Below are 12,757 nucleotides of genomic sequence, written 5' to 3'. Positions count from 1 at the left end.
GGTTGAGTGAGTGGGCAGATGCAGGCCAGATGAAGTATTATGTAGATAGATGTGAGGTTATCCACTTTGGCGACAAAAACAAGGAGGCGGATTATTATCTCAATGGTGTCAGATTAGAAACATAGAAAATAGGTGCAGGAGGAGGCCAGTCGGCCCTTCGAGCCAGCACCGCCATTCATTATGATAATGGCTGATCGTCCCTAATCAATAAACCTTCTCCCCATATCCCTTGATTCCACTAGCCCCTAGAGCTCTATCTAACTCTCTCTTAAATCCATCCAGTGAATTGGCCCCCAGTGCCCTCTGTGGCAGAGAATTCCACAAATTCACAACTCTCTGGGTTAAAAAGTTTTTCTCACCTCAGTTTTAAATGGCCTCCCCTTTATTCTAAGACTGTGGCCCCTGGTTCTGGACTCGCCCAACATTGGGAACATTTTTCCTGCATCTAGCTTGTCCAGTCCTTTTATAATTTTATGTTTCTGTAAGATCCCCTCTCATCCTTCTAAACTCCAGTGAATATAAGCCTAGTCTTTTCAATCTTTCCTCATATGTCAGTCTCGCCATCCCAGGGATCAATCTCGTGAACCTACACTGCACTGCCTTAATTACAAGGATGTCCTTCCTCATATTAGGAGACCAAAACTGTACACAATACTCCAGATGTGGTCTTACCAGGGCCCTATACAACAATTAGGTAAAGGGGAAGTGCAACGATACATGGGTGTCCTTGTACACCAGTCACTGAAAGTAAGCATGCAGGTAAAGCAGGCAGTGAAGAAAGCTAATGGCATGTTGGCCTTCAAACCGAGAGGATTTGAGTACAGGAATAAAGAGGTCCTTCTGCAGTTGTATAGGGCTCTGGTGAGACCACATCTGGAGTATTGTGTGCAGTTTTGGTCTCCTAATTTGAGGACGGATGTCCTTGCTATTGAGGCAGTGCAGCGTAGGTTCACGAGGTTAACCCCCCGGATGGCGGGACTGTCATATGAGGAAAGATTGGAAAGACTGGGCTTGTATTCACTGGAATTTAGAAGGATGAGAGGAAATCTTGTAGAGACGTATAAAATTATGAAAGGACTGGACAAGCTTGACGTAGGAAAAATGTTCCCAATGTTGGGGGAGTCCAGAACCAGGGGACACAGTCTAAGAATAAAGGGGAGGCCATTTGAAAATGAGTTGAGAAGAAACTTTTTCACCCAAAGGGTTGTGAAATTGTGGAATTCTCTGCCACAGAAGGCAGTGGAGGCCAATTCACTGGATGAATTTAAAAGAGAGTTAGATAGAGCTCTTAGGGATAGTGGAATCAAATGGGAAGAAGGCAGGCACAGGTTACTGATTGTGGATGATCAGCCATAATCACAATGAATGGCTGTGCTAGTTTGAAGGGCAGTCAATTAACCTACATACCTGTACGTCTTTGGAGTGTGGGAGGAAACCAAAGATCTCGGAGAAAACCCACGCAGGTCATGGGGAGAACGTACAAACTCCGTACAGACGGCACCCGTAGTCAGCTGCATTCGCTGTAAGGCAGCAACTCTACCGCTGTGCCGTCCGTGGCTCCAAACCCATAGGATAGGTTTGGAGGTATATGGGCCCAACACAGGCAGGTGGGACTAGAGTAGATTGGGCAGGGTTGATAGGCATGGGCAAGTTGGGCCAAAGAGTATGTTTTCACGTAGTATGACTCTAATATCAGTTACATAGACATAGAAACATAGAAAATAGGTGCAGTAGTAGGCTATTCGGCCCTTCGAGCCTGCACCGCCATTCAATATGATCATGGCTGAGTATCCTGTACTCAGTATCCTGTACCTGCTTTCTCTCCATACCCCCTGATCCCTTTTGCCACAAGGGCCACATCTAACTCCCTCTTAAATATAGCCAATGAACTGGCCTCAACTACCTTCTGTGGCAGAGAATTCCACAGATTCACCACTCTCTGTGTGAAAAAAAAAGTTCTCATCTCGGTTCTAAAAGACTTCCCCCTTATCCTTAAACTGTGACCCCTTGTTCTGGACTTCCCCAACATCGGGAACAATCTTCCTGCATCTAGCCTGTCCAACCCCTTAAGAGTTTTGTAAGTTCTTCTAAATTCCAGCGAGTACAAGCCGAGTCTATCTAGTCTTTCTTCATATGAAAGTCCTGCCATTCCAGGAATCAATCTGGTGAACATTCTCTGTACTCCCTCTATGGCAAGAATGTCTTTCCTCAGATTAGGAGACCAAAACTGTATGCAATAGTCCAGGTGTGGTCTCACCAATGCCCTGTACAACTGCAGCAGAACCTCCCTGCTCCTATACTTCAATTGGTCTGCCATGTCCTTGTTCCCCATGATCAATTCACCTGTTTCTGACTGCAAGGGACCTACATTTGTTTTAACTAATCTTTTTCTCTTCACATATCTATAAAAGCTTTTGCAGTCAGTTTTTATGTTCCCTGACAGTTTTCTTTCATAATCTATTTTCCCTTTCCTAATTAAGCCCTTTGTCCTCCTCTGCTGGACTCCCAGTCCTCTGGTAGGCTGCTTTTTCTTGCTAATTTGTATGCTTCATCTTTTGTTTTGATACTATCCCTAATTTCCCTTGTTAGCCACGGATGCACTACCTTCCCTAATTTATTCTTTTGCCAAACTGGGATGAACAATTGTTGTAGTTCATCCATGCGGTCTTTAAATGCCTTCCATTGCATATCCACCGTCAACCCATTAAGAATCAATTGCCAGTCTATCTTGGCCAATTCATGTCTCATACCCTCAAAGTTACCTTTCTTTAAGTTCAGAACCATTGTTTCTGAATTAACTATGTCACTCTCCATCCTAATGAAGAACTCAACCATGTTATGGTCACTCTTGCCCAAGGGGCCACGCACATCAAGACTGCTAACTAACCTTTCCTCATTACTCAATACCCAGTCTAGAATAGCCTGCTCTCTCGTTGGTTCCTCTACATGTTGACTTAGAAAACTATCCCGTATACATTCCAAGAAATCCTCTTCCTCAGCACCTCTGCCAATTTGATTCACCCAATCTATATGTAGATTGAAGTCACCCATTATAACTGTTTTACCTTTGTTGCACGCATTTCTAATTTCCTGTTTGATGCCATCCCCAACTCTACTACTACTGTTAGGTGGCCTGTACACAACTCCCACTAGCGTTTTCTGCCCCTTAGTGTTTCGCAGCTCTACCCATATCGATTCCACATCCTCCAAGCTAATGTCCTTCCTTTCTATTGCATTAATCTCCTCTCTAACCAGCAACGCTACCCCACCTCCTTTTCCTTTCTGTCTATCCCTCCTGAATATTGAATATCCCTGGATGTTCAGCTCCCAGCCTTGGTCACCCTGGAGCCATGTCTCCGTAATCCCAACTATATCATATTCATTAGTAACTATCTGCACATTCAACTCATCCACCTTATTACGAATGCTCCTTGCATTGAGACACAAAGCCTTCAGGCTTGTTTTTACAACACTCTTATTCCTTATACAATTATGTTGAAAAGTGGCCCTTTTTGATTTTTGCCCTGGATTTGTCTGCCTGCCACTTTGACTTTTCACCTTGCTACCTATTGCTTCTACCCTCATTTTACACCCCTCTGTCTCTCTGCTCATGCTCCCATCCCCCTGCCACATTAGTTTAAATCCTCCCCGACAGCACTAGCAAACACTCCCCCAAGGACATTGGTTCCATTCCAGCTCAGGTGCAGGCCGTCCTGTTTGTACTGGTCCCACCTCCCCCAGAAATAGTTCCAATGTCCTAGAAATTTGAATCCCTCCCCCTTGCACCATTTTTCAAGCCACGTATTCATCTGAAATATCTTCCTATTTCAACTCTGACTAGCACGTTGACCACTGAACTCTCATGAATTAAACTGACATGGATATTGAAAGTTGGAACTCTTCTGAGAGATCTGGGTGTCCTTAAGTCAATGAACAATTAGGAAGGTTAATGGTATGTTGACCTTTTTGTTAAGTGGTCTACTACTAGGCAAGAATGCCTTACTCCAATTAAATTGTTCCTTGATGAGGCCACACCCGGATCATTGTGTACAGGACTGCTCTCCCCGCCCAAGGAAGAATATATTTAGAATAGAGGGAGTTTGATAAAATTGAACTGCCTCTATTGCAGTTTGGGAAGGGAGTTGTCCGGTTATAAACTATTAGCAGACTGAGCCTATACTCTAAACCTCAGAAGATCGAGAGGCAATTCCATTGAATGATCCAAAATTCTTATGGGATATGACAGACTAAATGCAAGGGCTTCCACTCTTGGCTGAAATATCTTGAAAAGTTATTTGGCTTGGCTGAAAAGTTTGTAGCCTCAGAGTAAGGAGTTAAACATTCAGGACTTAGATGGGAAGATATTTCATCATGCAGTGGGTGTTGAATCTTAGGAATTCTCCAACCAAAAGGCCTACAGAGCTTCAGTTGCCAATCATATTCAAGACAAAAATCAATAGCTTTTTGGTTATTTAAGGAATCATGAGATATAAGGTTCGCGCACGAAAGTGAGGTAAAGGATCTTTATATAAAATTATGAGAGGCATAGATAGGGTAGACAATCAGACCTTTTTCACAGGATGGCAAAAGCAGATACTAGAGGGCATTGCTTTAAGGTGAGAAGGAAAAAGCTTTAAAGGAGATATGGGGCAAATATTTTACACAGAGGGTGGTGAGTGCTTGGAACGTGCTGCCAGGGATCGTGGTGGAGGCAGATACTATAGTGGCATTTAAGATACTTTTGGAGAGACAAATGGATGTGCAGAGAATGGAGGGATATGGATTATGTACAGTTAGATAAGAGATGGTCTTTGCATCATGTTCAGCACAGGCATTCAAAGGGCCTGTTCTTGTGCTGTGCTTTTCTATGTTTTATTATCTCATTGAACAGTAGATTAGTTATGAGGGGCTGAATGGTCTACTAATGTTTCTATTTCTAATATTATATTAAAAAATACGATTTTGCAGTCAATACAGCTGCTCGTTGCTCACTTATTCACAAGATTTCATACATATCTTTCTTTGTCCAAATCTCTGGTAGTATTCCAAACATTTTTTATTTTGAAGAATTATTCAATATGAACTATTGAGTATAGAAGATGGGAGGTCATGTTGCAGTTATATGATGTTGTTAAGGCTGCATTTAGAGTATTGTGTTCAGTTCTGAGCGCCATGTTACAGGAAAGATGTCAAGCTGGAAAGGGTGCAAAGAAGATTTACACAGATGTTGCCAGGACTGGACGGTCTGAGCTATAGGGAGAGTTTGAGCAGGATAGGGCTCTATTCCTTAAAATGCAGTGGATGAGGAATGATCTTATAGAGGTGTATAAAATAATGAGAGGAATAGGTTAAGTAGATGCACAGTGTCTCTTGCCCAGAGTTTAGGAATCGAGAACCAGAGGACATAGGTTTAAGGTGAGGGGGGAAAGATTTAATAGGACCCTGAGGAGTAACTTTTTCACACAAAGGGTGATGGGTGTATGAAATGAGTTACCGGAGGAGGGAGTTGAGGCAGGTACTATCGCAACATTTAAGAAACCATTTAGACAGGTACAAGGATAGGACAGTTTTCGAGGGGTATATACTAGACCAAGTGGACCCATTGGGTCCAAACATCGCCTGCATTGGTGCAGCACCCCCTCCTCCCCTTCACCCCTCCCCCCATCCCTTCCCGGGATGGTCAGTGGTTGGTGTGGGCAGGTTGGACCGAAGGGCCTCTTTCCATCTTGTACTGTATAACTGATTCTATATATAATTATTCCCTTCCAGGTTTCAGAATCAATATGTCAATTCTGTTAAATATGTCTAGGAGGCTTACATGCACTGTTAAGTCTGATGGAAGCACTTTCTTTGACTTCAAATTATTAACTTTGGATAGTGTAGCAACCTGATGCAGAGGTAGATTAACGTACTGATCTGTATAGTTCATGAACATGTCCTTGCTACTGCCTGGAACCTATGACTGGTGGGCCATGGGGAAGAGGGGATTTAGATCATAAGTTTAGTCTACCCAATCTGTTCCTTTGTAGCTTCCTGTCTCTTTCTGTGAAGTTAAAACAGTGGAGACCCAAAGAGAGGAAGGAGAAAGGAAATAGGAGAACTCTAGAGGTTCATATCACAAAATGAAGCTGATTGGTTGTGGCTGTGCCAGAAAGAATGTCCTGCGTTTATATACAACCATGAAGCAGGTACAACCTGCCCATGGCCTAGTTGAATAAAATTAAACATTTAGCCAAATCAAAAGCAGCAATCATAAAAATGCAATACGGTAAAACTGACCCATTGTTTACCCTTCAGCTTTTAGACAATGGGTGCAGGAGTAGGCCATTCAGCCCTTTGAGCCAGCACCACCATTCAATGTGATCATGGCTGATCATTCTCAATTAGTACCCCGTTCCTGCCTTCTCCCCATACCCCCTGACTCCGCTATCCTTAAGAGTTCTATCTAGCTCTCTCTTGAATGCATTCAGAGACTTGGCCTCCACTGCCTTCTGAGGCAAAGAATTCCACAGATTTACAACTCTCTGACTGAAAAAGTTTTTCCTCATCTCCGTTCTAAATGGCCTACCCCTTATTCTTAAACTGGCCCCTGGTTCTGGACTCCACCAACATTGGGAACATGTTTCCTGCCTCTAACGTGTCCAACCCCTTAATAGTCTTATATGTATTAACACCTGTTTAGGTGCGGTAGGCCAGCTTTTACTTCTGAACATAAAGCTGTGGGATTTAGAATGTGATAATCTTTAGATCAGATCTTCCAATAAATATTGGCAGATATAGGAAAAAATAAACACACTAAACTCTTTATACTTTCATTTTTTTTAATAGATTTCTTTGAAAATAATGTATAATTTAGAATTTGTGTTGTAGTTGTATTTTTGCTCCTTCCATCTGCATTGCCTTTTTCTATATACACTGTATATGTTTTCACACTCTTTCAAGTATGGGGTTTTTCATTAATTGAGTGGACCATGTGAAATGAGCAATTCATGGTAGTTTTACAGTTAAGTACAGTTTTGTGGGATGCTAGGTGATGGGACTGATAAAGGCATACAAGTCTTTAAGAGTAAATTATGAATACTTTTTAATCTCATGAGGAGTATCATTGTTGAGGAATATATCTTAATGGCCCAAAGGGCGGCACAGTGGCGCAGCAGTAGAGTTACAGCCTCACAGTGCCAGAGACCCGGGCTTGATCTGGGCTAAGGGTCTGTCTGTACAGAGTTTGCACATTCTCCCCGTGACCTCCAGGTTTTCTCCGGGTGCTCTGGTTTCCTCCCACATTCCAAAGACCTACAGCTTTGTAGGTTAATTGGCTTCGATAAAAATCTAAATTGTCCCTAGTGTGTAGGATAGTGCTCCTGTACGGGGTGATCGCTGGTCGATGCGGACTTGGTGGGCTGAAGGCCCTGTTGCTGTGCTGTATCTCTAAAACCTCTAGAAAACAATCCCTCAAATATTCCTGTAACAAGCCAATGATAGATATCTGCCATTAATTAGATTTCCTTTTGCTCTTTTATTGTCTCGACTCGAAACATCACTTATTCCTTTTCTCCGGAGATGCTGCCTGACCCGCTGAGTTACTCCAGCATTTTGTATCTATCCTAGGAGTCAAGAATAATCAGGATATGTCATGGACTTACAGACAGATGCTGGATGGAAACAGGCCCTTCAGCTCACCAAGTCTATGCTGACAATCACACAAATGCACTAATCTGACCTGAATCCCATTTTTTAAATTCTCCCCACATATTCATCAACAGCCTCCCAGATTCTACTACGCTCATGCACACTAGGGAAAATTTACAGTGGCCAATTAACCTACCGAGCTTCACGTCTTTGGGATGTGGGAGGAAGCTGGAGCATCTGGGTAAAATCAATGCAGTCAGAGGGTGAATGTGCAAACTTCACACAAACAGCACCAGAGGTCAGGATTGAACCCGGTTCTCTGGCACTTTGAGGTGGCTGCTCTACTTATTTGAACATATTTCAGATAACAATTTAAACCTGGCGATCTGAGCCTCCACACTAATAGAATCATTAACGATTATTTTTCTACAGACGCTGCCTCACCTGCTTGGGCGTCTGCAGTTTCTGTTTCTATTTCAGATTACCAGCATCCAAAATAGTCAGATGTAAGAGGTATTTGGAATATTGACGAATGCAATAATTGTGAATGTACATCTGAAATGCAGCTAAGCGGGCAGGTTAATTAAAAGTAATTGTCAAGGAATCTTCTCGGTTTTTAAAAGTGACCACTGGTGATGTGTTCAGGTTTTCGAGATGGACCTATCCAAGCAACTCCAGGCTTATGAAGTCGAGTATCACGTTCTTCAGGATGAGCTGATAGATTCTTCTCCGACAATGACTGAGAATGAGCGTTTGGAAAAATTGGAAAAGAGCAACAATAGCTTACGCAAGCAAAACAGTGACCTGCTGGAGGAGCTTGAGGTACAAAGGGTGACCTTTGATCAAATTCTTTATAAATATGGACCTCTGATATTGTTAATAACTTGTGGCCACCTGGCGTATGAAGTTATAGTTGAAGTAAGGAACTAGTAAGGAATAGGAAGGATATTTTTAAGGCAGAGATAGACAAATTCTTGATTAGAACGGGTGTCAAGGGTTATGTGGAGAAGGCAGGAAAATGGGATTAGGAGGCAGCGATCAACCTTGATTGAATGGCGGAGTAGACTCGATGGGCCAAATGGCCTAATTCTACTCCTGTAACTTGTGAACTCATTAATTACCCGCTGGAGACGAGAGTTAGAGCTGCTGTAATATGGAGCAAATAACAAACTGGTGGAGGCACTCCGTGATTAGCTGGCATTTGCAGAGGTGGAGGGATGATTGATTTTTGGGGTCGAGACCCTGCATCAGGTCCTAAATTGTTTGCCTGACCCACTGGAGTGCCTCCAGTTGTCTGTTGATTACCTGCTGCCCTGGACATGTCAGCTCCTCCAGTTTCTGCTGAGCCATTTATAACAGATACAAATCATTGGTAACTAGGGAACGATTAAGAGCTGACAAGCTGACATTTCAAGTTATTTGCCCTAAAAAAGCAGTATTTTAACAAATAATAGACTTTTCCTGGTTACCCAACCAATGATTGGCATTCAATAAGTGGATCATCTTGATATTTAAAACATTGGGCATAGGAGCAGAATTAGCCCATTCGCCCCATTGACTCTGCTCTGCCGTTGGATTATGATTGATCTATGTTTCCCTCTCAACCCCATTCTCCTGCCTCCTCCCCATATCCTTCGATGCCCATACAATCAGGAACCTATCAATCTTCACTTTAAAAATACCCAATGACTTGGCTTCCATCGCAATGAATTCCACAGATTGACCAACCTCTGGCTAAAGAAATTCCTCCTCATCACCATTCTAAAGGTACATCTATTTATTCTGAGGCTGTGCCCTCTGGTCCTAGACTCTCCCACTACTGGAAGCATTCTCTCCACATCCACATTTACCTGTTTGTGCGATCTTGCACTGCATCAATAAATTGTAATGCTTCCCTACGTTACTGTTGTGAGTGCATTTCAAAAGTATTCCTTTCGATCTAGCAGGCTGAGATTGTGAGAAGTGCTTTGTAAACACAATTCTCCCCTTTTTGTCTCTCTGTAAAAAGGTTGCTCACTTTAAGATCGAAAGCCTGGAAGCTGCAGTCAACTCCTTGCTCTCCAACGAAGGGAAGTTAAAGCAAGCCATTCATACACTTGAGCTGGAGAGAGCTGCACTCCTGGCCACGGTGGAAGAATTTCATAAGCGGGTGCCCAGCACCGAGCATGTCAGTGACAAGACTTTCTGAAGCACAAAAGGATTATAAAATGTGATGCACTTTACATGATGGGTCTAAAGGAGAAGAGATATTCGAATTAGTCAGATCCTCTGGTTCCATCGCAACACCAAGCAAAATATCTATATGTGGATCTATTCGAAGGCACAACAATACCACTTTGTTCAACAACGTAGGCAGCGTATTGCTGATAACTGGATAGTCAGTCACTTGCTGTCAAAATCAGATCAATGGCAAACTCATTGAAAATTGTGTGGATTTATTTATATCTAATGGTTAAACCCTGTTTTTTTTAAAATATGGAACTATTCTTAACCAGGATACGATGCTTGAAGAGTCCTTCATAATATCTTGTATGTATTCATAATCTCGAGCAAACTATGTGCTTGCAGTTTCATCCTGCCATTTAAATGCAGATAGCCTGAGGGTTACACCTGAGGTGGTCACTCCATTTCAACATTTCAGGGAGTACTTTGTAAGGAAACTACACTAATGTTCCTTTTGCTATTAATTGGAAACTTTTAGTTCTTTTAAATTCACCTCCTGCAAGTGAGTAGTTCATTTCATTTTTGCTGCCAAAGTTAGTGTAAATTTTGGCTTCAAAAATTCCAAAGCTTTTCCAAAGGGAATTATAAATGTACCGAAAAGAAATAAGAAAATGGAGAAGTTAAATCGAGCAGTTTCTTTAGCAAAACTTTCCGCCACCCATAGTGCGGGATTATGTAACATGGCTTGTTACCTGTGTTTTACCTTGTGTTAACATATCAGCTTGATGGGAATAGAAAATAGTTGATAAATAGGAAGAAATATTTATCATACTTTTATGGAAAATATATGGTTCCAAGATCAAAATATTCATGACTGTCCATCAGTCATTTCAGTGAGCAGCCATCAGCATAAAAATACTGACAGTGCTTGATGTTTAATTACAAAACATGGGCATCACATCATCAAATGAAACAAATTTCATCAGCGCCAAAAATATTCAATGAATTAACACAATATCCAGCCGAAATATTTTAAGAATTGGGAACTACATTGCTACTTCAGATCTTTGCTCTCATTCACTATTTAAGCAACATTGCCTGCACCTTTGCAAATGTGACAAAATATTTGGATGAGACTGCTTGATGGGTCAATCCCTTTAAAGGAAACCGCTCTTCTTCACTCTTGCTCGAGTTTTGAAAGATAAAAAGGATGTTATTTTTCTTTTGACCATTTTTAAAATCTTTTATGAACCGAAAACAAGCTAAATAAAAGGTTACTGTCATTGCAGTCATGCAATTCAGAGAGAATAACTTTTTTAAAATATATAAATTTAAGTTGATTCAGACCTTGTCTGTAGTCTATTTTTCAACTGAGAATTTATCTGAGATGGGCTTTGTAACATGAGGATAGGAGAGATATCCAGAGATTATAAAAATGATGCACTATTAATATCATCATCTCAATTCACTCCCTAAAAGGAAGGGTGTATGTAGATGTTGGACAGTATTCCAATGTTGTGATTGTGATATACTCAGACACAAGTATAACTAATTGTGCTTTACTTGTTCATGTGCCTTTTCATATAATTTGAATACCTCGGTTAGTAGTATTACATAATGAGTGAGCTAAGCTTTGTGTTTCCAGGATATGGTCACATTAAACGGGTTGCTATGATGTTTTGAATTTCATGTTTTGTATCAGTTGGATTTCTTCATTCATGAATCACGACCATCTCTGTTGTGACTCGGCCCTGTTCCATTACCACTACTTATGTAATACTAGACCAAGTGGACCCGCTGGGTCCAAACCTCTCCTGCATTGGTGCAGCACCCTCTTCTCCCCCACTCCCCCCTCCTCTATCCCCCACCCTCCCCTCCCTAACCCTCTTCCCCCTCCCTCTACCCCCCTTCCCCCTCCCTCTACCCCCCTTCCTCCTCCCTCTCCCCCCCTTCCCCCTCCCTCTACCCCCTCTTCCCCCCCACTCCATCCTCCTCAACCCCCCTTATCCCCCCCTCCCTCCCCTCCTCCCTCCCCCTTCCCTCCCTAGGAGATAGATTTAAACTTTAAAATGTGAATAACTTAAAAAATATAACACCAATTTCAATGAAACTTCTTCCATTAGCACCAGAGAGACAACGGTGAGTAAGGGCGGCCTAAAATTGTCGTGCTATCGTGTACTGTTTTGGCTGTAGTTCAGGAACAAACAATCAAACAAACGAGAAGTGAAGCTGGAGGTAAACCTGATTTTCTTTTGCTCCATTTGACAGTTATGCAAAATGTTATATTTTACATTAAATAGGTATAGGTCACTCAAGCAAACTGTTCTTACCAGCACAAACACAGCGAGTGAACGTCACCTTATTCCTCTTATGCTCCCGGTGCTGGCATGGGAATGTAATAAACTTTTACAGCTACATTTTTTTCTTATCGAACACGAGCTGCTTTTGGGGGAACTTCCCTAAGGTGGGGAATTTTCGCTGTAATATTGCAAAGCTTTCTTTACACCATTTTACGTTTAAATCATTGAGAACAGATCTAGTGGTTTCATGGGAGGTTGAAGGGGATTCCCTCAAATAGAAATGATTTGAATCTGAATGGCCATTTTAAAAAAAGCAATCTGTGTTCCTCAGTGCATTCAAATGGTATTTATTTCTTCAGACTAACTCCCATCCATTATATCCACGAGAAAGCTTTTCAGCACTCCCTTTCTGATTTCCGGAGATCACTTCTGGCCCACGAATAATTGCACATCATTATTCCCAAGCAAATTAATTAAGGCTTTGTTGAATTTTGGATAGGTTAGTATTGAACATTAAGTTACCTATATATGCTGGATTTTTTTTTCATTTTACATAAAATTATTTTCAAAATGCATCACCTTACAGTCATCTGAATTAAGCTCCATTACCCATTCCTCGGCCCACTTGCCCAGCTGATCAAGATCCCGTTGTAATTCTTGACGAC

The 12,757-nt window shown here is 41.8% G+C and overlaps 1 protein-coding gene across 9 annotated transcripts in view; it reads left to right on the top strand.

Annotated features, from left to right (window-relative positions):
* The window catches only part of tbc1d1 (TBC1 (tre-2/USP6, BUB2, cdc16) domain family, member 1), a 217,558-nt gene extending 206,095 nt beyond the window's left edge, over positions 1–11,463 (top strand). For all 9 annotated transcript variants that reach the window (XM_078400049.1, XM_078400029.1, XM_078400013.1 and 6 more), the window contains 2 exons: positions 8,275–8,451; positions 9,638–11,463. In XM_078400049.1, coding sequence (XP_078256175.1) covers positions 8,275–8,451; positions 9,638–9,817 — 357 coding nt within the window. In that variant the 3' untranslated portion in view covers positions 9,818–11,463. The remainder of the gene's footprint in view (positions 1–8,274; positions 8,452–9,637) is intronic.
* The last annotated feature ends 1,294 nt before the right edge of the window (positions 11,464–12,757 follow it).

This window comes from Rhinoraja longicauda, chromosome 1, assembly GCF_053455715.1.
Source record: "Rhinoraja longicauda isolate Sanriku21f chromosome 1, sRhiLon1.1, whole genome shotgun sequence".
Classification (NCBI taxonomy): domain Eukaryota; kingdom Metazoa; phylum Chordata; class Chondrichthyes; order Rajiformes; family Arhynchobatidae; genus Rhinoraja; species Rhinoraja longicauda.
The sequence above is the reverse complement of the archived record's forward strand: the minus strand, read 5'-3'. Positions and strand labels throughout refer to the sequence as shown.